The 25936-nt window shown below is 47.1% G+C and overlaps 4 protein-coding genes across 4 annotated transcripts; all 4 read left to right on the forward strand.

Moving 5' to 3' along the window:
* Positions 1-1443: 1443 nt before the first annotated feature.
* LOC307080828 (troponin I, fast skeletal muscle-like) lies at positions 1444-6295 on the forward strand. The gene is made up of 7 exons (XM_079743753.1): positions 1444-1512; positions 3041-3073; positions 3275-3311; positions 4719-4847; positions 5441-5530; positions 5925-6098; positions 6190-6295. The coding sequence occupies exons 2-7, from the start codon at positions 3066-3068 to the stop codon at positions 6265-6267; spliced, it is 516 nt and encodes a 171-aa protein (XP_079599879.1). The 5' UTR covers positions 1444-1512; positions 3041-3065; the 3' UTR covers positions 6268-6295.
* Positions 6296-9328: 3033 nt separating this feature from the next.
* On the forward strand, positions 9329-11094 carry LOC307080831 (troponin I, fast skeletal muscle-like; the record flags this gene model as incomplete). The annotated part of the gene is made up of 5 exons (XM_079743756.1): positions 9329-9358; positions 9555-9683; positions 10205-10294; positions 10649-10822; positions 11020-11094. 5 exons carry the CDS (start codon positions 9329-9331, stop codon positions 11092-11094), a joined length of 498 nt encoding a protein of 165 aa, XP_079599882.1.
* A 1135-nt stretch (positions 11095-12229) lies between these two features.
* LOC307080829 (troponin I, fast skeletal muscle-like) lies at positions 12230-16776 on the forward strand. Its single transcript, XM_079743754.1, has 7 exons — positions 12230-12265; positions 13551-13577; positions 14443-14482; positions 14956-15084; positions 15604-15693; positions 16307-16480; positions 16638-16776. Exons 2-7 carry the CDS (start codon positions 13570-13572, stop codon positions 16710-16712), a joined length of 516 nt encoding a protein of 171 aa, XP_079599880.1. The 5' UTR covers positions 12230-12265; positions 13551-13569; the 3' UTR covers positions 16713-16776.
* A 2821-nt stretch (positions 16777-19597) lies between these two features.
* LOC307080830 (troponin I, fast skeletal muscle-like) lies at positions 19598-21424 on the forward strand (the record flags this gene model as incomplete). Its single annotated transcript, XM_079743755.1, has 5 exons — positions 19598-19627; positions 20239-20367; positions 20715-20804; positions 20975-21148; positions 21350-21424. The coding sequence occupies 5 exons, from the start codon at positions 19598-19600 to the stop codon at positions 21422-21424; spliced, it is 498 nt and encodes a 165-aa protein (XP_079599881.1).
* Positions 21425-25936: the final 4512 nt, after the last annotated feature.

The raw sequence follows: 25936 nt of genomic DNA on the forward strand, positions 1-25936 counted from the left end.
TCCTCACCTAACGCTCAACTGATGCTAGCCTAGCCTAGCCACTACTCATAAACACTAGCCTCACCCTTACAGCATGCTAGGCGCTTCAGTCAGCCCAGGTCTGTGTAGGTGGTCATACTGATACAGTGCCAGTAAAGTACTGGTTCAATGTTTACTCCTGCACTGGAATTGTCCTGATACTTTGCATACAGTACCAGTAAATTACTGGTACTGTCCTGATATTTTACATACAGTACCAGTACAGTAATGGTACTGTCCTGATACTTTACATACAGTACCAGTACAGTACTGGTTTGAGCCCTTCTGATCCCAGTCCCAGCGTTCGTTCCCATAAAAGGACCCAGTTTGGCCGCGGCCCTCCGGCTGGGCGCTCCGACCTGAACCCGGGTGCGAGGGTATTTCTGCTGGTTTAGCCGCAGGGTAACGCGATGCTAACGGATTAGATTATTTATTTGATCATCGTTTTAAGGCAGAGCGGCCCGGCTGCCAGGTGGCGGTGCCAAAGCTCCTGAGGGGAAACACGACACTCATCAGAGATCACAAGTATTTATAGAGTCCTCTTTTATACGACAGAGGGATGTTTACCAGCCTGCCGTCTTTCAGGGGGTTCTGCTACGGCTTCATGCTGATGAGGCTGAGTTCAGCATCCAGCTGCTCCTGCTGCTGAGGCGGCAGCGGCAAACAATTCAGACGTTTAGCTCCTCAAAGATCTGATCTGAAACTCCTGGATCTTAACCAACAGCCGGGAACCCTCCTGCCCCCACCTCCGCCCCCCATCTCCTGCCCCCACCTTCGCCCCCACCCACCCCCCTCACCCCCCCGCCCCCCGGGACCACAGCCCTGCTTATAGAAAGTGCTGATGCAGCTTCAGGCAGAGAACAGATTACTGCAGAAGAGGAGAGAGTTCAACACGGAGTGATGGAGACGAGAGACAGGCCTTTGTTATTAATAACTGATTATTTTAGGTCCTGTTCGACGACAACTGGTCCTGTTGAAGATCTGATGACTTAAACACACAGGAGGAAGGTACTGGAACTGCATGGAGACACACTCATCAATAATCAATCCATACTTACCAAAGTACGAACCATAACTGAGTGTTTTTCCCTTCCAACACTAACATCTGAATAACCTCTGAGAGTTGAAGACCCCCCTGGACCCCCGTCCACACAGAGCCAGCCTCTCTTTCCTCTCTCTCGCCGACCCCTGTGCTCTGATCTCCATCTCCTCAGCGGTCTCATTCTTATACATCCCCCCCCCCCCCCCCCCACCCCCCCTCAGACTTATCCCCCACCCCTCCTCGGCACTCCAGGAGGTATCTGGTTCGTCCCCGCTGGCACGCGGCCGTGATATTTCAGGCGCTGCCGGGCGTGGGTCTGAGGAGACATCATCTCCATAAAGAGGAGAGCCAGCTCCTTATTTGATCTGATATAAACCCAGTGGAAACTCTCCTGCTGCCTCAGTGTGTCCCTGAGTCTCTAAGGTCCTCCTCCTTCTCTTCTCCTCCTCAAGGTGAGAGCGGCTCCTTGTGGTTCTGAGGGCGGTCAGGGGTCTGTGGTCTGGGTCTGGGCTGGAGATATGGAGGTCTGAGGTCTGGGCTGGAGGTCTGGGGTTCTGAGGACAGGGGGTCCGGGGTCTAGGCTGGGGGTCTGAGGGTCTGAGGTCTGAGCTGGAGGTCTGGGATTGAGTAAAGTAGGATCTTGTGGGTTAACAGTGTGTTTCGTAGAGTATTGGAATGTTTTAACGTTGTGTGTGTGTATGTGTGTGTTTAAGGTATTGCGTTAGTTTGTGTTGTTGGTTTTTGTTAGAGATGTTTTGAAGTATTGTGTTAATGTGTTTGTTGGTATGTCTTCAAGTATTGTGTTGATGCGTTTGTGTTGGTATGTGTTCAAGTATTGTGTTGCAGTATTGTGTTAATGTGTGTTTGTTGATATGTGTTCAAGTATTGTGTTGATGTGTTGGTGTGTTCCAGGATTGTGTATTTGTTAGTGTGTTTGTAGTTGATTCAGCGTCTTGAGGACCCGTGTGTTCATGTCTGAGTGATGTTCGGTTTAATGAGCTGATTCCAAGACTCGCGTTACACTAGCGTTCTCCTGTCCTCTCGAACGTCGATCTGATCCGTTCAGCTTCTGTCAGTTAGCTGAAGACCACAGTGAGGCTGAGAACCACTGAGGCATGAAGCTAACATTGGAGAACCACAGAGAGATGGGGTTTGGATGGGGCCTGGTGAGATTGTGGTCTATGTTTTTTTTTATTTGAAGGTTTTCTGTTCTGGTGTGAGACGGTTCTATCTGGTGTGAGATGGTTCTGTAGGGTGGGATGGTTCTGTCTGTTGAGGAGTTGGTTCTGTGGGTTAAGATGGTTCTGTAGGTTAAGGTGGTTCTGTCTGTTGAGGAGTTGTTTCTGGAGGTTAAGATGGTTCTTTAGGTTAAGAAGGTTCTGCAGGTTAAGATGGTTCTGTAAAATGGTTAAACGTCACGTCATTGAAGATGTGCAGTGATTCAGAGTGTAGGGAATCCAACCTCTCCTCTAGCTTATTTCCTTTAAGCCTCTGCTCATCTTCAGGTTCCTCACCGGCTGCTGTCTCGCCTGTTGAGGAAAAAATGAAGTGTTCAGCGCTTTTACTTCAAGAAACCATGGAAACATGTATAGAGGACAATAAATCGCTACATCCAGGAGGATAATCTGAGCTGTGTGCTATATCCAGGTTAAGCTAGGTTTGGCTTCAATACCCCCGCGCTGATGCACTTCATGTGCTATACCACCTGTAGGGCTGGAGCGCCTCGCCTGTTAGCTGTGCTTGTTAGCTGTGCTGTAAGGCTAGCCTGCGGCGCCTCCGGTTAGCCTTGCTGCAGCGCGACACCGCGGTGTGTCGGGTTGTTTAATTTTGAACCCGATACCACGGGGGGATCCTGGTGTTGACGGACTGGTGGTCAGATCTGATGAGCTCAGGGTCCCCAGGGTGTCAGTCATACTTAGGTTGTAACTCTGATCTCCTCGCCTCACCCCCTCTATCCTCTACTTGTTTCCTTTCCTTCAGGCTTGGATCAACACAGACAGCCAAGATGTCAGAGTAAGTGACGCTTTCTATTGATTAAAACACTTAATAACCCCAGCAGTCTGAGCCCGCCCCAAATGTTACTTCTATCCCCAATGTTCACCATCTCATCATGACCAAGTCATGGCTTCACCGAATTACGAGTTCAACAATCATGACCTCACCAAATCATGACTTCACCTAATCATGACAATCTTATTTTTTTCTGAAAAAAAGGAAAAAGATGACATCGAGCCGCAGGCACCACCTGAAGGTACCTGTCTGTCTGTCTGTCTGCCCGTCTGCCTGTCTGAGTTTAGTTTCAGCCATGGTTTAATCCTACCATGTGGATGTGTTTGGTCGTATCGTTATTTAAACACAGGGTTAGACAGTACATAGACAGGTCATTAAGGAGCAGGGGTTAGACATGACAGAGACAGATCAATTAAGAGCAGGTAGGGTTTAGACAGTGCAGAGACAGGTCGTTAAGGAGCAGGTAGGGGTTAGACAGTGCAGAGACAGGTCGTTAAGGAGCAGGTAGGGGTTAGACAGTTCATAGACAGGTTATTAAGGAGCAGGTAGGGGTTAGACAGTGCAGAGACAGGTCGTTAAGGAGCAGGTAGGGGTTAGACAGTACATAGGCAGGTCATTTAGGAGTATGCAGGGGTTGTAAAAATGATGGGCTGTTGAGTTGGATGATGAGGAACGATCTAGCACGGCCCCCCCTCCCCCACGTGTTACATTCCTCTTCCGATTACAGTTGTGTTTATCCCCTCCCCCCGACCCTCACATACCCCCTGACCCCCCCCTGCCCGGTCAGCGGGGGGGCGGGGCAGGCCAGGTGGCAGGGGGTTTGACTCCCTGCGGAGAAGCTCCGAGTTTAAACCCCAATGTCCACAGTTTACCTGTAGGCCTCCTAGAGCAACATGACCCCTGACCCCTACCTGCTCCTCAGGACATTGATCTGATTCAGTGGATAAAGGCTTCTTCTAAATGGCAGAATAGGAAATAGTGGTAATCAGATACACCCCCACCCCAGGGTAAATGTCTTGGACTCATTAGTCCAGGAATAGGCCTTCCTACGCAGAGACAGAGAGCGACAGCTGTCGAATCACTTCATCTTAGCTCCTCCTCCTCCTTCTCGTCCTTGTCCTCCCTATCCCTCTCCTCCTCTCCTTATCACACTCTGATGGCGCCATCGAGTGGTGGAGCAGGGCCAGTCCACCTCAGCTGTTCCTTCAGGATCTGAGCAGATCTTTGCCGTGTTTTCAACAGACCGTCTCGTTCCCTCATCCCCTCCCTAGTGTACATTACATGGTGCACTATTTAGGGATTAGGAATAGGGGGAACCAGACTCTAGTCATATCTTACCTTATCCGTTTGTTGTATAGGGGACCGGGTTAACCTAGCGATTGTGACTGCTTGGCACTTGGTTCTATGACCATCGTTACTGTACTGACAGAGAAATATTGTTGTTTCTCTTCTGACAAATGGACTTATTGTAAGTTGCTTTGGATGAAAGCGTCTGCTAAATGCCCTAAATGTGGAACCAGGAGTCTATCAGTATGATATAGAGTCGTGCTGTTGCAGTCGGCCAGGCTAATGTCTGCGGCTAGGCTAATGTCTGCGGCTAGGCTAACGGCTGCGGCTAGGCTAACGGCATTGTGTTTCCTCTCTCCAGAGCTTGATACTCTCCATCGCCGCCGGCTGGCTGGCGCAGGAGAAGAAGGATGACATCGTGGCCAAGGAGACCCACATGAAGGAAAACTGCCCCGCCCCCAACCTGAGTGGAGACCAGGCCGCCCTCATGGTACGCTGGCTCTGTTAGCCCCTCCCTCAAGGGCCCCCGCCCTCACAGCCCCCCCCCACAGGGCTCCTCGGTCCCCCTGTTACGCAACCTCCTAAATAGAGTTGTTCCGATACCGATACCATTATCGTAAATTCCTCTGATACTCGGGTATCGGTGAGTACGCAAGTCTCCGTGCCAATCCGATACCATCACATTACTCAGTTACTACACAGAGAGCATCAAACACTACGGTGTTATGCTGCGTTCCTTAACGGTCAGAGGTGGAAAGTCGGAATTGGAAACGGCTCGTCTCCAACCTACGTGCGTTAGAGCTACCACGTTGGAAAAACATGGATGCCCATGCAAATGTATTATTATAATTATGGATTGTAAATGTTAATTATCTACTCTAAACAGTGCTAACATGCTAAAAGCCGACTCTTTGTTGGATAAGTTGTGTATTGAAACGTGTTGAGGACTATAAATCGCTACATTAAGGCGGAGAATCTTGAGCTGTGTGCTCCATCCAGGTTAGCGCTAGGTCGGGTCTCGATACTCCATAGGACCGCACCGGCTCGGGCTTTGAGGGGAATCCCAACTCTGTGTGTGAACAGGAAACCTGCAGGAAGCTGGCGACCCACATCGACCGTCTGGATGAGGAGCGGTACGACGCTGAGGCCAAAGTGGTGAAGGCCAACGTTGAGGTACACACCCCTTCATCACCACACCCACCTACACCATCACCAAACCACACCTACTAGCGCCATAAGCAAACCACACCCACCTACACCATCACCAAACCACACCTACTAGCGCCATAAGCAAACCACACCCAATTGCACCATCACCAAATCACACCCACCTACACTATCACCAAACCACACCCACCTACACCATCACCAGATCACACCTACTAACACCATCACCAAACCACACCCACTAGCAACATCACCATCACCACACCCACTTACACTATCACCACACCACATCCACTGGCACCATCACCATCACCACACCCACTTACAGCATCCCCACATCCACTAGCACATCCTTCTCTCCACCACTAACAGCACCATCTCCGCCATGCCTCTCTCCCAGATTGAGGACCTGAAGATCAAGGTGGTGGACCTGGCTGGAGTGAAGAAGCCTGCCCTGAAGAAGGTCCGCATGTCTGCTGACGCCATGCTGAAGGCCCTGCTGGGATCCAAACACACCGTCAACATGGACCTGAGGGCCAACCTCAAGCAGGTCAAGAAGGAGGTCAAGGAGGAGGTGAGAGTCGGAGGAGGAGAACTGGTCCTGCTTTGTGTGTTGAGGTGCAGGAGGAGGCGACGTTCTGAATGTCGCTCTTTGTGTCCCGTAGCCCGCAGAGGCAGCTGGAGACTGGCGTAAGAACATTGAGGATAAGGCTGACAGGAAGAAGATGTTCGAGACCACCTAAACGACTCCTCCCCCGTTGTTCTGTTCTGAGCGCTCATCACGTCACCGTTGGACAGTATCGGTGTCCATATCGGTAGAGGCTCAGACTGTCTTCTGGCTGAACAAAGCCTCCAATGTCCTCCTGTTCCCTTGCTTGACGTTAACATAGCAGAGATGTTGATGTTCCCTTGCGACCCACATAAAGAAACTGTTGTGATTTTAAGCCTGTCAGCGACATCTTGATTTGTTGCCTGTGCGACGCCACCTTGTTCCTATATCACACCTCCCTCCCCTGTACTGAAACCCAGTTTGAGCTAGACAAGAATACTTTCATTTAAGCAAATATGAGTCTTAGATCTTAGTGAGAAGCACTAAGAAGATCTTTACACAGCACTCTGGACAATGTTTACATCACAAAAAGTCCATTAACAGAGATCTGAACATTCAAACTTCTGCGCAATAGGGATTTTTGAGCCAAAAACCAAACAACCAAAACCCTCCTCACTGAGCTGTTTGATCCTAGAACCTAAAACCGGAGCCCTGAAACGAATGATCAAACCCTGACCATGGCCCTTATCACCATCCTGTACCCTGTCCCTACCCTGAGCCCTAACCCTAAAATTTATCACGGCCTGTACCCTATCCCTACCCCGTGAGCCCTAACCTCCCTGAGCCCTTACCCTAACCCTAACCCTACCCCCTGAGCCCTAACCCTAATCCTATCACTACCCCCTAAGCCCTAAAACGAATCAACCCTATAACCTGCACTCCTTAACCTAAAACCCTTAATTATCAAACCCCAAGAAACACAAAAACAATACCTAAAACAGACTATTGAACCCGAAGAAAAAAAAAACCCTATGCCATAAAATAAACGATCAAACCCCAAGCACAACAGATTAAACCCAAGAGGCAATAATAATAATAATAATCGAAAGCCAATCACAAGACGAGAGTGAGAAGAAACCTCCATGTGAAAGGTGAGCCAAAAGCTTTCTACACATTGTCATCTTCCTGTTATTTACTATGTGTTACCGTCTGTTGTTTGTTGTGTTGTGTGTTGTGTTGTGTGTTGCTGTCTGCTGTGTGTCTGTTTGGGGGTCTCCCAATGTGAGGCCCTCTCCCTAGCTGTTTGGTTTTTAAGTTTCTGTGTTGTTTCCTCTCTTGTTGTGCGGTTGTCTGTGGAAGGAGCTGTATTATGAGCTGCACTACACCCTGCACCCATCCCTTCCTCCGCTGCAGGACTGCTGAGCTGTCCTTCCAGGTGTCACAAACCCGTCCACAGAGGAGGATTTACGATGTTCCTGGTCAAAAGATGATGTATTTCAGGAGCTCCGCGTTTCATTGGTTTAATTCTGCCCTCATTACCATAAAGAGAGGGTCCTTGAGGAAAGAGAAGCACATATATATACAACTACTACTACTACTACTACTACTACTGCTTCTGCTGCTGCCTCTGTGTCCTCAACTCCCCTCTCTCCTCACAGCCTCCAAGGTAAGAAAACTCATTTTTGTGTTCCTGTGGATCAGAGTATGTCCTGCTCTGATCTGCTGATCTGTGTGCTTTTATAGAAATAGGTTTCTGTACGTGAGTGTGTTTTGTTTTGGTATATATTTGATTGGCAGTTCAGGCCAAGGATATGAAGTGCTCCACATGCGGAAACGTGTGAGTCCTGTATCTCATGTGTAGCGTCACCGAAGAGGAAGTACAACATAGAACTCTAGAGTACACTTTCTAGTACTAGATAGTAATAGAGTACTATCTAGTACCATCTAATTCTATCTAGTGCTAGAGTACTATCTATTACTATTTACTACTATCTAGTACCAGAGTACTATCTAGTACTAGATAGTACTCTAGTTCTAGATATTACTAGATAGCACTCTTGTACAAAATGGTAATGTGGTACAACATAGGTAAAGTACTTTGTGGTGTAGCAGTTGGAGAAGGTGGTCATCAAAACATAACTAGTAATAACTACGCAATGACTTAACTAGTGCTGACTATTTACTAATGGGTTATACTTTGCGATATGGATATTTTAACATTAGTTAATTCAGTAATAAGCATTACCTAAGCATGCCGTTAATTAACAGTTGATAACCGTCAGGAGGGTAAGAACCTTAACCCTACTAACCCTCCCACTAACCCAACTAACCCATACCCTTCCCTCCCCCCCTCCCCTCCCTCCCCCCTCCCACCCCTCCCTCTCCCCCTCCCCTCTTCCTCCCCCATCACCCCACTCATAAAATTATTCCAAAAATGTCCCTTGTAACCTTTGACCCTCAGCTCAAATTAGCCAGCGCACCTGCTTCAGGAAGATCTCCAGACCTCCAGAACGTAGAAATACCTTAATAGAACCAACCCTCTCCAGACCTCCATAGCAGACCGTAGAAATACCTTCCTAGAACCAACCTTCCTAGAACCAACCCTCTCACAGACCTCCATAGCAGACCGTAGAAATACGTTCTTAGAACAAACCCTCTAGAACCAACCCTCTCCAGACCTCCATAGCTGAGGCGGTTTAAGGGGGGCTGGCTAGGCTGTGAGCTGAAGGTTTCAGGAGGTTTTAGGGTGTGACACAGCTGAACCTAACAGGGTTAGTCCTGATGGAGAACAGGGTTAAGTTATGAGTGAGGATATGAGGACATGAGGACAAGACCAACTCCAGAGAAATATCCACGTTTGACAAACTTCTTGTCTGTCTTTTTCAGGTCTCACTTCGCCAAGATGACTGAGTGAGTATGATGCTTAATAATGAGTTGTCTAATGTCCTTAATGTTCTATCATGAGGCCACTCCTACATTCAACGTACCGTACTGTGGAGGAAACAGTGGAATGATCGAGAACTCTATAGTTACTGTTTAGAGAAGGGCTCCTCCTGAGGGCATCCTAGAGCTCGACTTGCTCTAGGATGCCTGAACAGCATTTGGGATCAGACCCAGTATGTTCGGGCTAACAGCCAGACTATCCTGGCTAGTAGTGTAATGTAGTGTAATCTAATGTACTGTAATGTGGTGTTATGTAATATAATGTCTGTGATGTGATGTGATGTTCTCTTTCGTGCTTCAGGGTAAAGAAGATGACGTCGAGCCGTAGGCACCATCTCAAGGTAAGGAGGAGCATACATGAACGAGGCCATGTTGCCATGACAACAGGCCATGACACCAGGCTAGATGGATGGTGATGGATGATGTTGAGTGATGGGTGGTGATGTAGGATGGATTGGTGATGGATGATGATGGATGGATAGATGGATGATGGATAATACGATATGAATGCTAAAGCTGTTGTTTTCGTTCCTCCAGAGTCTGATCCTGCAGATCGCTGCTGATTGGATCGAGGTGGAAGCCAAGGAGGCACTGGAGACAAAGGCTGCCTACATGTCTGAGAACTGCCCCGCCCCCAGCCTGAGTGGCGACCAGGCTGCTCTCCTGGTAACACTCAACACCTAGCTCCTAGTACCTTAAACCCTGAACCCTAAACCCTTAAACCCTGAACCATAACTCTGACCTGACTGGAGACCAGGACTGGACCTCCCTACCTGTTGCTAACCCTAGCATTAGCCCTTAGTGTTAAACACTCAACATTAGGCTAACCCTAGCAAAAGCCCTTAGTGTTAAACACTGAACCTTAGGCTAACCCTAGCATTAGCCCTTAGTGTTAAACACTCAACCTTAGGCTTACCCCAGCGTTAGCCCTTAGTGTTAAACACTCAACCTTAGGCTAACCCTAGTGTTAGCCCTTAGTGTTAAACACTCAACCTTAGGTCAAACCTAGAGTTAGCCCTTAGTGTAAAACACTCAACATTAGGCTAAGCCTAGTGTTAGTCCTTGCCTTAAACACATCCCGCATACAGCTAATCTCTCATCTCACAGCTGCTAGTTCTAACCTTTAGCATAATGCTATTCTCGTGTACTCTGTGCTGATCTTAATGGAGACCATGTTCTGTCAACAGGAAATCTGCAAGAAGCTTCAACAGGCTGCGGACAGAATTGATGAAGAACGCTACGACACAGAGGCCAAAGTACAGAAGGCTGACAAGGAGGTACTTATTGTGTAGATCTTGTATATCTGTAGTTATGTTGCATGACAGCTAAGGGACAAGACAGACTTTCACACTCAGTGAAACCAAGCATCCTCTCATAGTCATGTGTTCATTAAGCTACCCTCATGCATATCAATGTCCTTCATGGTGCGCTTCCACTGTGGACTAGCAATTTCCTTCTTCAGAGGTTTGGGGTTCTAATCCTGTGGTTCCTCAGCACTAGATGGGGTTGGGAGTTCACTCTCCTGTTGCCCAGTGGTTAAAGGTTCCTAAGCTCTAATGAGCCATCAATAGCAACATGAAGTGTTCTGGATAAAGCGATGCTCAACGTTCCTGATGTTGTTCCCCTCACAGATCTCAGATCTGAAGATGAAGATGGTGGAGCTTGGAGGTGTGAAGAAGCCAGCCCTAAAGAAGGTCCGTATGTCTGCTGACTCCATGCTGGCGGCCCTGCTGGGAGGGAAACACAAGGTCACAATGGACCTGAGGTCCAACCTCAAGCAGGTCAAGAAGGAGGTCAAGGAGGAGGTGAGGAACAACTTATTTTATTTATTAAGTCGTCGTTGATCTGCCAATGATGGTCATTGTTAGCAGCGTTGTTTAGTTCAGAGGAACATCTCTTGCGTTCCTCCGGTAATCCTTGATGTAATTGAATCCCTTAAGGGGAGAGTGTGGTCTGATCAGAGGAGCTGAGGAGAGAAACTAAACAACGTTCTCTTCCGCAGGCGGTGGAGGCTGGAGATTGGCGTAAGAACATTGAGGACAAGGCTGACAGGAAGAAGATGTTTGAGACGTCCTAAATACTTTTGCTTTTCCTCACTGATGTTTTTGACTTTTCCATGGAACTGGAATAATCCGTTTTTTCCCATTAAATCTTTTGAATAAGGCTTTGATGTCCTCTTGGAGTCTTCTTCAGGGTGTAGTTACGTAAGGTATCCTCAGTGAGTACTGAAATGGGTGGAAGAGGGGTCTGGGTAGGGGTTTAAAAGGGAACAGGATGTACTGAGATCCACCAGAGGTCAGTAGAGAGTCAGCCTGGGCCGGCCGTTGGTCTCTTGCTCTCTTCCCGACGGATGCTGGCCTCCTGCCTTCAGAGAAGATCCTCCACTCAAACTAAGGGCTTTGGTCCCAGCTGTTTTGTAATGAGGACCATACCTCCTGTTTGTAGTTCTTCATGTCTGATTGTCTTGGTAACCCCGAAGGGTGAGTACACATCCTTTTGTTTCTCAATCTTCTCTTTAATGGTGCCTTGGACTTTGAAAACACAATGTCAGAAATTAGTTCTGTAGACACTTGACACCACCTTAGACATATCCGTCTTTGACCGATTTTGTGGCAGCTTGTTCAAAGAAAGATATGAATGAATGAATTAATGAATGAATTAATGAATGAATGAATCAATCAATCAATCAATCAATGGACTAACTAATTAACTGCTGAGTGCATGAGGTGCTCTGTTCCAGGCTGGTATTCTGAAGGATGATTGACAGCTATCTGCATGAAAACCATATTCTAAAGAACCGACCGAATGCTAAACTAACAATGTTGAAAGAGTATACACTTTAACATTGTTTTAAACTACGTTTTCTCTTTGTTTAAGGGTCACACTAAACCTTTTTAGAGCTACCATGGAGGGGCCGATATTGTCTTATAGTGTTGAGACTTCGGCTCCACAACACAAGTCCTCCTCTCCCCTGGGCTCACCCTCCTCCCTGTGCAACCCGAGAGCCCTGTTGTGTCCCTGAGACAACTTCCCTAAGACACTTTTAAGAGCTTAGTTGTGGAGGTATGCTGGTATTTCGGGAGGCTGGCGGCGGATTGGTCTGCAGGGTCCTCTGCGCCCATAAAGAGGGCTGTGCTTTGTGCTGACAGGACGCCTCACACTATATACCCGTGTTTCATCGGGGTTGATTCCTACTGCCCAGTGTCTCCAGCTCCGTGTCCACCAGCCTCCACCTTCTCTCTGAGCAGGTAAGACCCCGTCCGCTCACCGGACCCCCGCTGGGGGGTAGATGCTGCTAGGTGTCAGGGACGGGCTGCTGGGAGGATGGGACGGACGATATCTGAGTTGTTTGAGGGGATTAGCAGGACTACAGGTCTGGAGATGCAGATTAGTATTATCTCCTTTCTCCATCTTGAAGTGATGTTCCCTCGTTTGGACCTTGTTTTGTGTTATTCACAGAAGACCTCTGGAAATTAGAACATAAATATTATTAATCGGAAACGTTACGCAGGTCGGTAGAAAAGTTGTTATAGAATTACTAAGATGAGTATCAATGTTGGGTATTTAAATATGAATCAAGGATATTTAAATTCAGTGTATGGAGTGTATATTGTATTGTATTCATCCAGTAATGGGTTTTATTTACTAATGTAGTAGTAATAATAAAAAAAGTATATAACTTTACAAACACATTTATTTATACATATAAATACTCCGTTTTTTGTTCATATTTAATTTCATTTAAACACACAATTTGTAAACGTGGTTTGAGAGCCATTTTAAATAAATTCACATTATAATCATATTTCTATATTCTATCCATATCTCCACTATGGTATGTGTGTCTTAGAGGTGTGAGTCTGTCTTTGGTCGTCTGGTGGCTATATCAGGCGTAACTCAGGAAACATTTGAACCCTTCGCTACGGTGACGTTTAACGGGACAGTGAGGGGCCGTGGTGGGCCTGGTGCCTGACTGGGAGGTTTGGCATGTTGGTTTGTGTGGTGTGCGTGACTAGGGATGCTAGGTATGGTGTGAACGGCTGTGGCTGCGTGTCTGGCAGCTCGGTGTTCACAGCATCTGGTCGGTATGCTGGAGGTAATCCTCAATGATTAGGGTTTCAGGCTCCTGCTGTAAGTAAGTAACATTTATTTATAAGGCACATTTAAAAACAGTTTTCACTGGCCAAAGTGCCGTACATGGTGCAAAAAGGCATATTAAAGAACACATACCACATACATAGACAGTACATTAAAACATAAAAATAACAACATATCAAAAAAAAGGGGAGGAAAGGCCAGGGAGAAGAGGTGTGTTTTGAGCCTAGATTTAAAAATGATGATGGAAGGAGCATCTCTAATTAAAGGCCTGAGGGCTCAGGGCAGGGCCAGGTTCCTTGAGGGCCCCTGATGGGGGCCAGGTTTTTTGAGGGCCCCTGGTGGGGGCCAGGTTCCCTGAGGGCCCCTGGTGGGGGCCAGGTAATGCCGTGAATATAATGCCCTCCCCTCTCTGTTCCCCTGGTTCGTCTACTCCAGGCCTGAATCGAACCTCATCATGTCTGAGTGAGTATCCTGCTAGTCTGCCTGCAAACGCTTGCTTTGTGTTGTTTACATGTGGGTTGTGCATGTGTGTTGTTTTTTGGTGTGTATATTGTTTTTAGATGAGTAAAGTAGAATTTATGGCCTACTCTAATCTAAAATAATGTAATGTAAAGTAACGGTATCAAACATAATGTAGCATAATGTAACCATAACCCTGATAAATAAATGTCATATAACATAATGTAATGAAACATAATGTAATGTCATCTAACATAATGTAATCTAATCTAAAATAGTGTAATGAAACATAATGTAATGTCATCTGCAAAATTTAATGAAACATAATTTAATGTTATGAAACATAATGTAAGCTATTATAACAATGTAACATAATGTAAAGTAATGTAACATAACATAATGTAATGTAACATAATGTAACATAGAATAATTTAATGTTATATAACATACTGTTATGTAACACAACATAATGTAACATAATGTAATGTAACATAATGTAAAGTAATGTAACATAACATAATGTAATGTGACATAATGTAATGTAATGTTATCTAACAATGTAAAGTAATGAAACATAACATAATGTAATGTAACATAATCAAATGTAATTTAATGTAACATAACGTAATGTTGTATAAGATAATGTAATCTAATGTAACCATCATAATGTAAAATAATGTATCATAACATATGTAACGTAATTTAATTTTATGTAACATAGCATAATGTAAGGTATTCTACCATAACATAATGTAATCTAACATAATGTAAAGTAACGTAGTGTAATCTAATGTAATGTAACATAACGTAATGTAATGTAATGTAACATAACATAATGTAAAGTAATGTAATTTGTTTTTCTCTACAGCGGAAAGAAAATGACTTCCAGCCGTAGGCACCATCTGAAGGTAAACCATCACTGTGATAAACACCGGTACATAGTATTCACCAGTACAATAACCAGTACATCTAGTCTTCACCAGTACAATAACCAGTACATCTAGTATTCAGAGGTACAATAACCAGTACATCCAGTATTCAGAGGTACAAGGTACTCATACACATAGAGACGTGTAATGTTTTACTGGGGGTTACCTACTTTACCTGCACTACATTGACACGAGCGCAGGTAAAGCAGCTCAGTGAGGCCTGGGGGTGACCCTTCTCCTGGTCTGACCCCAGGGGGTGACCCTTCTCCTGGTCTGACCCCAGGGGTTGACCCTTCTCCTGGTCTGACCCCAGGGGGTGACCCTTCTCCTGGTTTGACCCCAGGGGGTGACCCTTCTCCTGGTCTGACCTTAGGTCAGTTAGTCCTGGGGTAACCCTTGTCCTTGAGTAACCCTTCCCCTTGGGGTAACCCTTCTCCTGGTCTGCTCTCTAGAGTCTGATGCTGCAGATCGCAGCAACCTGGATTGAGACCGAGAAGCAGGAGCTGGTGGAGGCCAAGCAGAACTACATGGCCGAGAACTGCCCTAGCCCCGACATGAGTGGAGACTTGGCTGCACTGATGGTAGGACTCATCCTCATGTTGACCCCTGACCCCTGACCCCTAACCCCGACCTGAGTGGAGACATTGCTGCTTTGATGACAGGACTCAGCCTCATGTTGACCCCTGACACCTAACCCCAGTCTGAGTAGAGAGTTGTACTCAGAGACAAGATTCAGTGTTATGTTATTAAAGTATCCCTTAGACCTCTGGTAGGACTGCATGAGGTCTTCATTTAGGGCGAGTTTGCTGCCACCTAAAGGTGAAGTCTATATTAACTATGGTGAGCTGTTGGAAGAGGGGAAAAGCATTACCTCATTACATTATGGTTCAGCTCCTCATCTACTGACCAGAGAGGTGTGTGTGTGTGTGTGTGTGTGTGTATATTGCAGTATTGGTTCTGGTGGGTTTGATGCTAGCTGAGAGATATGACAGCATTGGTTTTGGTGGGTTTGACGCTAGCTGAGAGCTATGACAGTATTGGTTCTTGTGGGTTTGATGCTAGCTGAAAGCGGGGGCTGACAGTCTCCTCTTCCTCTTCAGGAGATTTGCAAGAAGCTCTCCCAGGCGGCCGACAAGATAGATGATGAGCGCTACGACGTGGAGTCCAAAGTGGTGAAGGCCAACAAGGAGGTGAGAGTCTGGGGGGTCGACTCCCCATAAACCCTACCTGCTCCTTAATGACCTGTCTCTGTACTGTCTTACCCCTATCTGCTCCTTAATGGACTGTCTCTGTACTGTCTTACCCATACCTGCTCCTTAATGGACTGTCTCTGTACTGTTTTACCCCTTCCTGCTTCTTAATGACTAAAATACACTGTGTTTAGTTTCGATTCATGCTAGCAGAGTCCTGGACCATTAGATTGTCCTGTTTAAGTCTCTCATATGTCCCTGTCTTACCTGACTATACCCTACCCTACTGAATGACCTTACCTTAAAGACCTTACCCTGACCGTACCTTATACCTTATGTTAATCTGAGCTTTGCTTCTCTCATTAACTTATCTAACAATTAGTAACCTTGAGGTAGAATGTCCTGGTAACTTTGAACTAGCTAATTCTACTCCTATCCTGGACCTTTTCCTGGAGCACCCTAGTTAGTATGGTACTACCTTACCTTTACCTTTTTAAAAGGTTCTTGATCGAGGGGCTTCAGATAAATCCATCTCTGACGGATTTAGGGTCCCATGGAGATCATAGCTTCTATAGCGAGACATGTTAACGAAGCAAGATGTCCTTCCCGGTAGATCGAGGACCTGCGGATGAAGGTAGTGGAACTGGGAGGCGTGAAGAAGCCTGCCCTGAAGAAGGTCCGCATGTCTGCTGACGCCATGCTGCAGGCCCTACTAGGAGGGAAACACAAGGTCACCATGGACCTCAGGTCCAACCTCAAGCAGGTCAAGAAGGAGGTCAAGGAGGAGGTGAGGACTGTGTAGAGCCATCCTAGAGTCTGTAGTGAGGAGGACTTGGTGGAGGAGCTGGTTGAGGAGCTGGTGGACATTAAGATGAAAAATAATTTCCCTAAGGGGACAGGCAATGAACTAACTAACTAAACCTTCTCTCTCGTCTTCTCCTCAGAGCGTAGAGGCCGGAGATTGGCGCAAAAACATTGAGGACAAGGCAGACAGGAAGAAGATGTTCGAGACGTCCTAGAGAGGTCCAGACGCTGGAGGAGGAGAGGTCTAGCTCCTCCTGCTTCACGCTGTCGGCTTCTGATTCCACCGGGGGACTGATGGACGCAGTTAGTGCTATTTCAGTTCTCATGTTAACATTTAGGAATCAAACTTCAAATTGTACAGGATTCTTGGAATTGTTGAAAATAAATGCTTTGAATTAATACTTTATGGTTCATTTGTGTATCGGCATGTTAGGGTGAGAGAGTAGGTACAGGTTAAAGTTGCTTTATGAGTTCATTTTATAAGTTGACTGTTGTGTGTGTGTAGTTTAGTTGGATAAGAAGCTGGACACACTTTAGTAACTGCCAAGCATCATTTTCAACTTTGGACAGTAAACAAATCACAGTTATACAGATGCTTACCCTAATCGATTTCTACTCCATTGTAAATTATTCACAATATCGCACAATATGGAATATGTTTGTAAAATAACAAGTTTTGATATTCAACACTGGAGAGAACTAACTTAAGTGTTTTCAAACCATCCTCCTGTTTCTCATTCTCTTACTTTTGTACTTTTGTCTGAAGAGGATCATGTAATAAACACATGAACTAGACCCAAATAAAACTAAAACTGACTAACTAATCAAGAGATTAAGTTAAATTATACACCCATCAAACAATTCAAAGCTGTTATTGACCTCATCGATATACATCGACCCTAAAACCTTAAAGCGACTCATTAGACCCTAAAACCTTAAAGCGACTCATTAGACCCTAAAACCTTAAAGCGACTCATTAGACCCTAAAACCTTAAAGCGACTCATTAGACCCTAAAACCTTAAAGCCACTCATTAGACCCTAAAACCTTAAAGCGACTCATTAGACCCTAAAACCTTAAAGCCACTCATTAGACCCTAAAACCTTAAAGCGACTCATTAGACCCTAAAACCTTAAAGCGACTCATTAGACCCTAAAACCTTAAAGCCACTCGTTAGACCCTAAAACCTTAAAGCCACTCATTAGACCATAACACCTTAAAGTGACTCCTTGGACCCAAACTGTTCCTGTCTGGACCCCAACATGGCCGCTCCCCTCCATGCTGAGGAAGCCGTCAGCTGGTGGGGGACGCCTGGGGTGAGAGGGGGAGCGGGGGGAGAGGAGGGCGTGAGGGCAGGGTTGGGCAGGGTATTTCAGGAGCTCCAGGCCCATTGGTTGGGGATTGAAAGCATTTCCATAAAGAGGACCCCAGACTGCCTTATATACTGTGTATGATCTTTGTGTGCGTCTGCGGCGAGTCTTCTTCATCGTCCACCCAGTGTGTCGTTACTCCTCTTCCTTCTTAAGGTGAGACAAAACGTCCTTTATCTTCTGAAAAGTCCTCTTTTCTTCCTCAAGTTAGCAAGGCATCACTCTCTTTGCTCTCCACTAAAGTGGGTATAGGTGTTAGCCGTTGACCTCTGACCTGTCTCTTTGACCAGCCGTTTTTCTGGCGGCGTTTGAGGGGTCTTGACCCCAGGCAAGTGGAGGCTAACGCTAAGGTTCGCACTAAGTCGTTAAAAGGAGATCTTAAACCCTCACCTCTGACTCCGGCAGCAACCCAAAGCAGAGACTCTTCAAGAAAAGTACCTTATTCCATCCCATAATGTCGTTACACTGTGAAGTACTGAAGAGAGGAGAACATAAAGCTAGTTGTGGGTTAGCTTGCTCTGGTTAATTAGGATGCTAATGGTTAGTTAGGTGACTGGTGAGGTGGATAGTGGTTAGTTAGTTAGTTGGCTAGTAAGGTGGCTGGTGGTTAGTTAGGTCATTGTGTTTAATTATTTGTCTATGACTCTTGACAAATTTTCCTGCTCAATTATGAAGTTCCTTGGATTACCCATCTTGGATTAATAAAGACCATTTATCTTATCTTACCTCATCATCCATCCACTGGTACCATTAATTTAGTTGCAGACCCTTGCTCGTGTCTAAGTGTTTGTAACCTTAATAGATTATAGAATATTGGAATGGTTTTATATGATGTGTACGGCTTCATCACCAACAAAACTTGAAGTTGGACAGGGACGTTGTGTAAACCCTTATCTTCTAAACATTGGTAACCAATAGCATAGCTCCCATGCTGTCTACAAGTATGTGGTCATCATTAAATGAATTAATTGCATTTGAATAAAGTAATCCCTACTTTTAACTTATAACATTTTCAACACCATGTGCTCCACGCCGGTTATTAACCAGAGGGTATTATTAGAGGATTTAAAGGGCTCTGTAAGACAGTCGGACTACATTCTGATCAAGAAGTGCTGATGGTCGCCTGGGACATCTGATCCCAGGATAAGTTTAGCCACTCCTCAGCTTCCATTACCGTCCTGCTACCAAGCTGCTGAGATCAGCCCCTTCCACCCCAACACCACACTCCTCCTCCGTCACCACGACCTCCTCGCTTCACCTCTGCCCTGCTGATCTGACCTCTGACCCGCTCTATCTCTCCACAGATTGTGGAACCCAGAAAGCACCAAGATGTCTGAGTGAGTCTGCAACTTATAGATTCACACTACACCTCACTGCAACTTATAGATTCACACTACACCTCACTGCAACTTACAGATTCAGACTGCACCTCACTGCAACTTATAGATTCAGACTGCAGCTCATAGATCCACACTGCAGCTCATAGATTCCCACTGGCCATCAGCCTCACCTCCCCATCACATTATGCCACAGGATTCCATCCAAGATATGACAGAGCCACAAATAAAATAATACAAGTCATGCATACATACATTAATGCAGAGCATTACATCACCAAGTCAGAACATCATCTAACCAAAATCACACCATCGTCAAATCACAATTACACCAAATCATGACAAAATCCATTGTCATGATCAAATCAATTCTTTTTTTGTTTGCAGGAAAAAAATGACCTCCAGCCGCAGGCACCACCTGAAGGTACACACAAGCAGGCGCACGGACACGCACATATGCGCACAAACGCCCACACACACACACAAACACACACGCACACACACACACACACACACACACACATGCAGACACACAAAGATGTTTGAAAATTCCTCCTATATTACTCCAAATATTGATGGACCATGCTCGATAATATTGAATAAAGAGTAATGAGTATATCAGTAGTGAATAGTGAGTAATGAGTGTATCAGTATTGAATGAGTGTATCAGTAGTGAATAGTGAGTGATGAGTTTATCAGTAGTGAGTAATGAATGTATCAGTAGTGAATAGTGAGTAATGAGTGTATCACAGGTGAAAAGTGAGTAATAAGTGTATCAGAAGGGAGTAATGAGTGTATTAGAGGTGAATAGTGAGTAATGAGTGTATCAGTAGTGATTATTGAGTGTATCAGTAGTGAGTGTATCAATAGTGAATAATAATGTATCAGTAGAGAGTAATGAGTGTATCAGTAGTGAATAGTGAGTATTGAGTTTATCAGTAGTGAGTATTGAGTGTATCAGTAGTGAGTAATGAGTGTATCAGTAGTGAACAGTGAGTAACGTCTATGTGACTAATGAGTGGGTGTGCGCTGCAGAGTCTGATCCTGTCAATCGCGGCTAACTGGATCGAGGAGGAGAAGAAGGAGGCCATCGCAGCCAAGGAAAACTACATGGCTGAGAACTGCCCCGCCCCAGACCTCTCTGGAGACCAGGCCGCACTCATGGTACACTCTCTAGCTAATATGCGGCTAGCATGCTAGGACAACACTCACAAGCTAACATGGGACTAGCATGCTGGGATAGCACACTCACTAGATAACAAACGGCTAGTATGCTAGAACAACACACTCTCTAGCTTACATGGGGCTAGCATGCTAGGATTACACATAACTAGCTTACACTGTTAGCATGCTAGGACAATACTTCACTAAAATATCACCACAGATCTAGAATGTAAAAACCACCAATAATTTGTGCTAAAACACCACTGTACAACCATGGCGCGCTATGCAGCTAACCACGTTAGCCCCACACTAAACTGTTAGCATTGTACTATTTTGTCTGTGAGCAGGAAACGTGCAAGAAGCTGTCGGGCATCATTGACCGTCTGGATGAGGAGAGGTACGACGCTGAGGCAAAAGTGGGCAAGGCCGACAAAGAGGTAACATCATCATCATCGTAATCTTTATCAGCACTAGGGTCATTATCAGAACCTTCACCCCACCTAGTCCACCATCATCAACAACTTTACATTGACAACAACAACATCATTTATTCTGTCATACCCATCTTCATCATTTACACCACCAGCCATGCCACCCTCTCTCCTAGATCGAGGAACTGAGGATCAAGGTTGTTGACCTGGTGGGCGTGAAGAAGCCAGCCCTGAAGAAGGTCCGCATGTCTGCTGACAGCATGCTGGCGGCCCTGCTGGGCTCCAAACACAAGGTCACCATGGACCTGAGGTCCAACCTCAAGCAGGTCAAGAAGGAGGTCAAGGAGGAGGTGAGAAACCATTTATTTTATTTTATTAAGATGGTCATTGTTTGCAGCGTTGTTTAGTTCAGAGGAAAATCTCCTGTGTTCCTCTTGTAATCCTTGATGTAAGTGAAGGTTTAGTTGTCACTTACTGAAATCACTCAGTGTAAGAGTGTGGTCTGATCAGAGGAGCCGAGGAGAGAAACTAAACAACGTTCTCTTCCCCAGGCGGTGGAGGCTGGAGATTGGCGTAAGAACATTGAGGACAAGGCTGACAGGAAGAAGATGTTTGAGACATCCTAAGTGTCCTGGCCGTGTGTCTATGTGCCGTCCGTCCGTCTCTGTAAACTGCTGGTCTTATCCGTTGGTGGAACCAGGTGGTTGGTCAACAAGTGTGTGTTTGGGGTTCTTGGATGTGTCATATTGGAGAAAGTGGTGAAGGTTCTCGATGGGGGTGGTGTCAGATGGTTTTCACGTCAGGTCTGAAGGTCTTTGGTTCCTCACACACCAGCGTGCCTCACAGCCTCTGCGTCAGGCGCTCGGGCACCTCCACTTTGTTCAAGAGATATCGAATAAAAGAGGAAAAACCAATAAGTTGTCCCACTGTTTTGTGTTTCTCTTCTTTGACTGTTCCTTTGTGTGTTTAAGGTTATGTCTAAGCCTAGGGTTGTTTAAGTGTGGTTAAGGTACTTAGGACTTCTCATGTTTTCCAAATCCTACCTTGGTGTTTAGGGGCTAGTTCTCTTATGATGGATGGCTTTCAGGCCTGTTCCACCTGTGTGGACGCACACAGTTAAAGGCACTGAAGTTCTCAGTAGCTGCCCTGATCTTTGTAAAAGGTTTCATCTGATGATTCAAGAGCTGCTGCTCTTGAAATATATCTAGGATCTAGGGCTGGTATGATATTCTTTAGTAAAAAGTCCTTTATCAACTATTAAGATGGGAGATCACACCAACACTAATCCCTACTGTTAACTAAACAGCATTATGGTGACAACCAACACATTTACATTTACGGTGAGACGCATTTTAGACGCTTTTATCCAAAGCGATTTACAATAAGTACATTTGTACGAAGGAGAAACAACAATATATCGCTGTCGATACAGTAAGGATGTTCATAGAACCAAGTGCCAAGCACTAACAATCACTAGGTCAACCAATTCCCTGTATACAACAAAGATTGCTAGGATAAGATGCTACACAATGCTTAGTACTATTTTTTAAGTGCAAGGATGTACAACATACAATAAGTGCATACATTAAGCACCAGGACGTACAACATACAATAAGTGTGTACATTTCTAATCACTACTGTTAAGTACGCAGTACTTCGTTAACAGTATGTTAAACAGTATATTTAACAGTATGTCCCAGGCAAGACTGGCTGTTGTAGCGCTGAGTCGTCCAGACTGACACACTAGATGTTCTGTGAGGTTCTGCTCCGATCATCTTCAGACATAAGGACCATAATGAGAGATCACAGGCGTGTTAATTCTCCTGCACCCAGATCCCCCCCCCCCCCCCCCCCACCAAGACCACCCTAACACTCCTTTTATGGTCTCCCAGGTGGTATTTAATGGCCCCTGGGGGGCCCCTGGCCCCGGTGGCTCACGTAGCAGCGAGGGCAGCGGGCCGTGCTAAGTTTATCCTCCGGCCCGCGGGGGAATGCCAGGAAGCCACAGGGCTAAGTTTGGACACCACACAACCCGAGAGGAACAGACGTCTCACAGGCCTGGTCCTCTCCTGGGTCTGGGCTCTGCTGGATCCGGGGGGAAGAGGTCCCAGGGGCGTGTCCTCTAGGGCCCCCCCGGTTAGCCCCAGGTCCTGGATTGATCCTTGGATCTGGGTTTTGTCATGTTTTTGATGTGACGTTGGTCAGCTACCAGGGGGGTGGGGGTCTGGTCTGGTGGACCCCCTCTGGACCCCCTCTGGTCTGGTAAACCCCTCTGGTCTGGTGGACCCCCTCTAGGTCTGGTGGACCCCTCTGGTCTAGTGGACCCCTTCTGGGTCTGGTGGACCCCTCTGGTGTGGTGGACCCATTCTCTCATTCGGACCCTAAGTCCTCTAAAGGACCCAGAGGAGAGCCTCCCCAGACCGAGGGGGGATAGCTGGAGAAGGACCCACAAGAGGAGTCTCCTTCCAGGGAGAAGTCCCAGTAACAACCACTAGGGGGCAGGTCTGCTCTGCCTTAAAATCCTCTCTCTCTCCCTCTCCCTCTCTCTCTCTCTGATCCTTGTGTATTTAGTATTACCTCAGCCTGCCCCCTGCTGGCGGTCGCAGGTGTTGTGCTCTTCTGTGTGTGTGCGTTCTGTTGGTTTCTAGAGCACACACTATTGATCTATGATTGGCCGGATCGACCTCTCTTGGCGCATGACCTCAGCCAATTAGAATGTAGCGTCACACAGGCTTTAATTTGTACAGACACACCTTGATCCCCCTGGGTCTCCACTCGGGTCTCTACCCCCTGGGTCTCTGCTTGGGTCTCTACCCCCTGGGTCTCTGCTTGGGTCTCTACCCCCCTGGGTCTCTACCCCCTGGGTCTCTACCCCCTGGGTCTCTACCTGGGTCTCTACTCCCTGGGTCTCTCCCCCCTGGGTCTCTACCCCCTGGGTCTCTACCTGGGTCTCTACTCCCTGGGTCTCTACTCCCTGGGTCTCTACCCCCTGGGTCTCTACCTGGGTCTCTACCCGGGTCTCTACCTGGGTATCTACTCCTTGGGTCTCTACCTGGGTCTCTACCTGGGTCTCTACCTGGGTCTCTACCCGGGTCTGTACCCCCTGGGTCTCTACTCCCTGGGTCTCTAAACCCTGGGTTTATGTCTACGTGTTGTGTTATCCGTTGTGTAAGCGTGCTGTCTGTGCATCAGGGTTCTGTGATTCATCAGAGAAAGCAGCTGCTGCCGTCTGGTGCCGGGCCCTGAAGGCAGGGAGCAGACAGCCGGCTGGAGACCAGGAGGCTTGAGCAGTCCTCCCCTTCTCTCCCAGACCCAGGCTGAGATAGACCCAGGCTGAGATAGACCCAGGCAGAGAAAGACCCTGGCTGGGATAGACCCTGACTGAGATAGACCCTGGCTGAGACAGACCCAGACTGAGATAGACCCTGACTGAGATAGACCCTGGCTGGGATAGACCCAGACTCGGTCTCCGCATGTCATCTGGGTCATGATGTCATCAACCCATAGCACACCGGTCACCCCTCCTGTCCTGCCTCGTTCATACACGCGATTAGGGAACGTTTGGCGTCTCAACGTTCTGCTTAGCAGAACAAGGTCAGCCAATAAGGTTCCACCCAGAGTCACATGTGAACGTACAGTTCGTCAAAAAGGCAAACTGCTTCCAGTGCTACGATTCAGACACCTGTTCTTCATGGGCCACGGTGCAGACTGAGCAGATGAGTTTACCTGTGAGGGGAGAGGGGTCAGGCTTCAGCTGTCCTTAGGTCAGCGGGGAACACCTTCCACCGCGGGTGAGTGGAGTGGAAGTCCCCTCTGAGGAGGACAGTATAGAGTGTGGGGGTCCCCTCTAAGGAGGACAGTACAGAGTGTGAGGGTCCCCTCTAAGGAAGACAGTGTAGAGTGTGGGGGTCCCCTCTAAGGAGGACAGTATAGAGTGTGGGGGTCCCCTCTAAGGAGGACAGTATAGAGTGTGGGGGTCCCCTCTAAGGAGGACAGTGTAGAGTGTGGGGGTCCCCTCTAAGGAGGACAGTATAGAGTGTGGGGGTCCCCTCTAAGGAGGACGGTGTAGAGTGTGGGGGTCCCCTCTAAGGAGGACAGTAGAGAGTGTGAGGGTCCCCTCTAAGGAGGACAGTACAGAGTGTGGGGGTCCCCTCTAAGGAGGACGGTGTAGAGTGTGGGGGTCCTCTCTAAGGAGGACAGTGTAGAGTGTGGGGGTCCCCTCTTAGGAGGACCCTCACACTCTGTCCTCCTATTGTGGTTGCATTGGGCGGCTCCCAGTTGGACCAGTAGACTCCTCTCCTTCCACAGTTCCAGGTTCAGCTGTGTCCCAGCTGTATATTTACGGGGTTGTGTCCCTGAGTTTATTTGACTGGTCTGTGGGCTCGCTGTAAAGACCCCCCAAACTCCTGACAACAGGCCTCAGCAGAGGGCTGGGTCAGAACCCAGCGGCCCTGGAACACATCCTCAGGGCCACACGACCCTCCCACACCCAGCTGCTATGGGGTCGGGGAACCACGGAGGAGACAACACGATGAGGAACGACCCACACGTCCTCAAATAAGACATTAATAAATATGATGAAGGTTCAATCAATCAATGAACACAACAAGGGAGGCAGGGGAGAGAAGAGGAGGAGTTTAGAGGAGGTGAAAGGAGGGGGCGTGTCTTCAGAGTTGGTGTCAGGGGTGTCACTTCCCAGCACTAGCAGGCTTCTATGGTGACAGCAGCAGTGTGTGTGTGTGTGTGCGTGCGTGCGTGTGCGTGCGTGTGTGTGTGTTGTTACCAGAAAGTGGTGAGTAATATACGTTACTCGTACTACCCTAGACCCAGTACTGGTACTACCCTAGACCCAGTACTGGGACTACCCTAGACCCAGTACTGGGACTACCCTAGACCCAGTACTGGTACTACCCTAGACCCAGTACTGGGACTACCCTAGACCCAGTACTGGTACTACCCTAGACCCAGTACCGGGACTACCCTAGACCCAGTACTGGGACTACCCTAGACCCAGAACTGGTACTACCCTAGACCCAGTACTGGGACTACCCTAGTCCCAGTACTGGGACTACCCTAGACCCAGTACTGGTACTACCCTAGACCCAGTACTGGGACTACCCTAGTCCCAGTACTGGGAC

The sequence above is a fragment of the Pollachius pollachius genome (genome assembly GCF_949987615.1).
Source record: "Pollachius pollachius genome assembly, chromosome: 9".
Classification (NCBI taxonomy): Eukaryota; Metazoa; Chordata; class Actinopteri; order Gadiformes; family Gadidae; genus Pollachius; species Pollachius pollachius.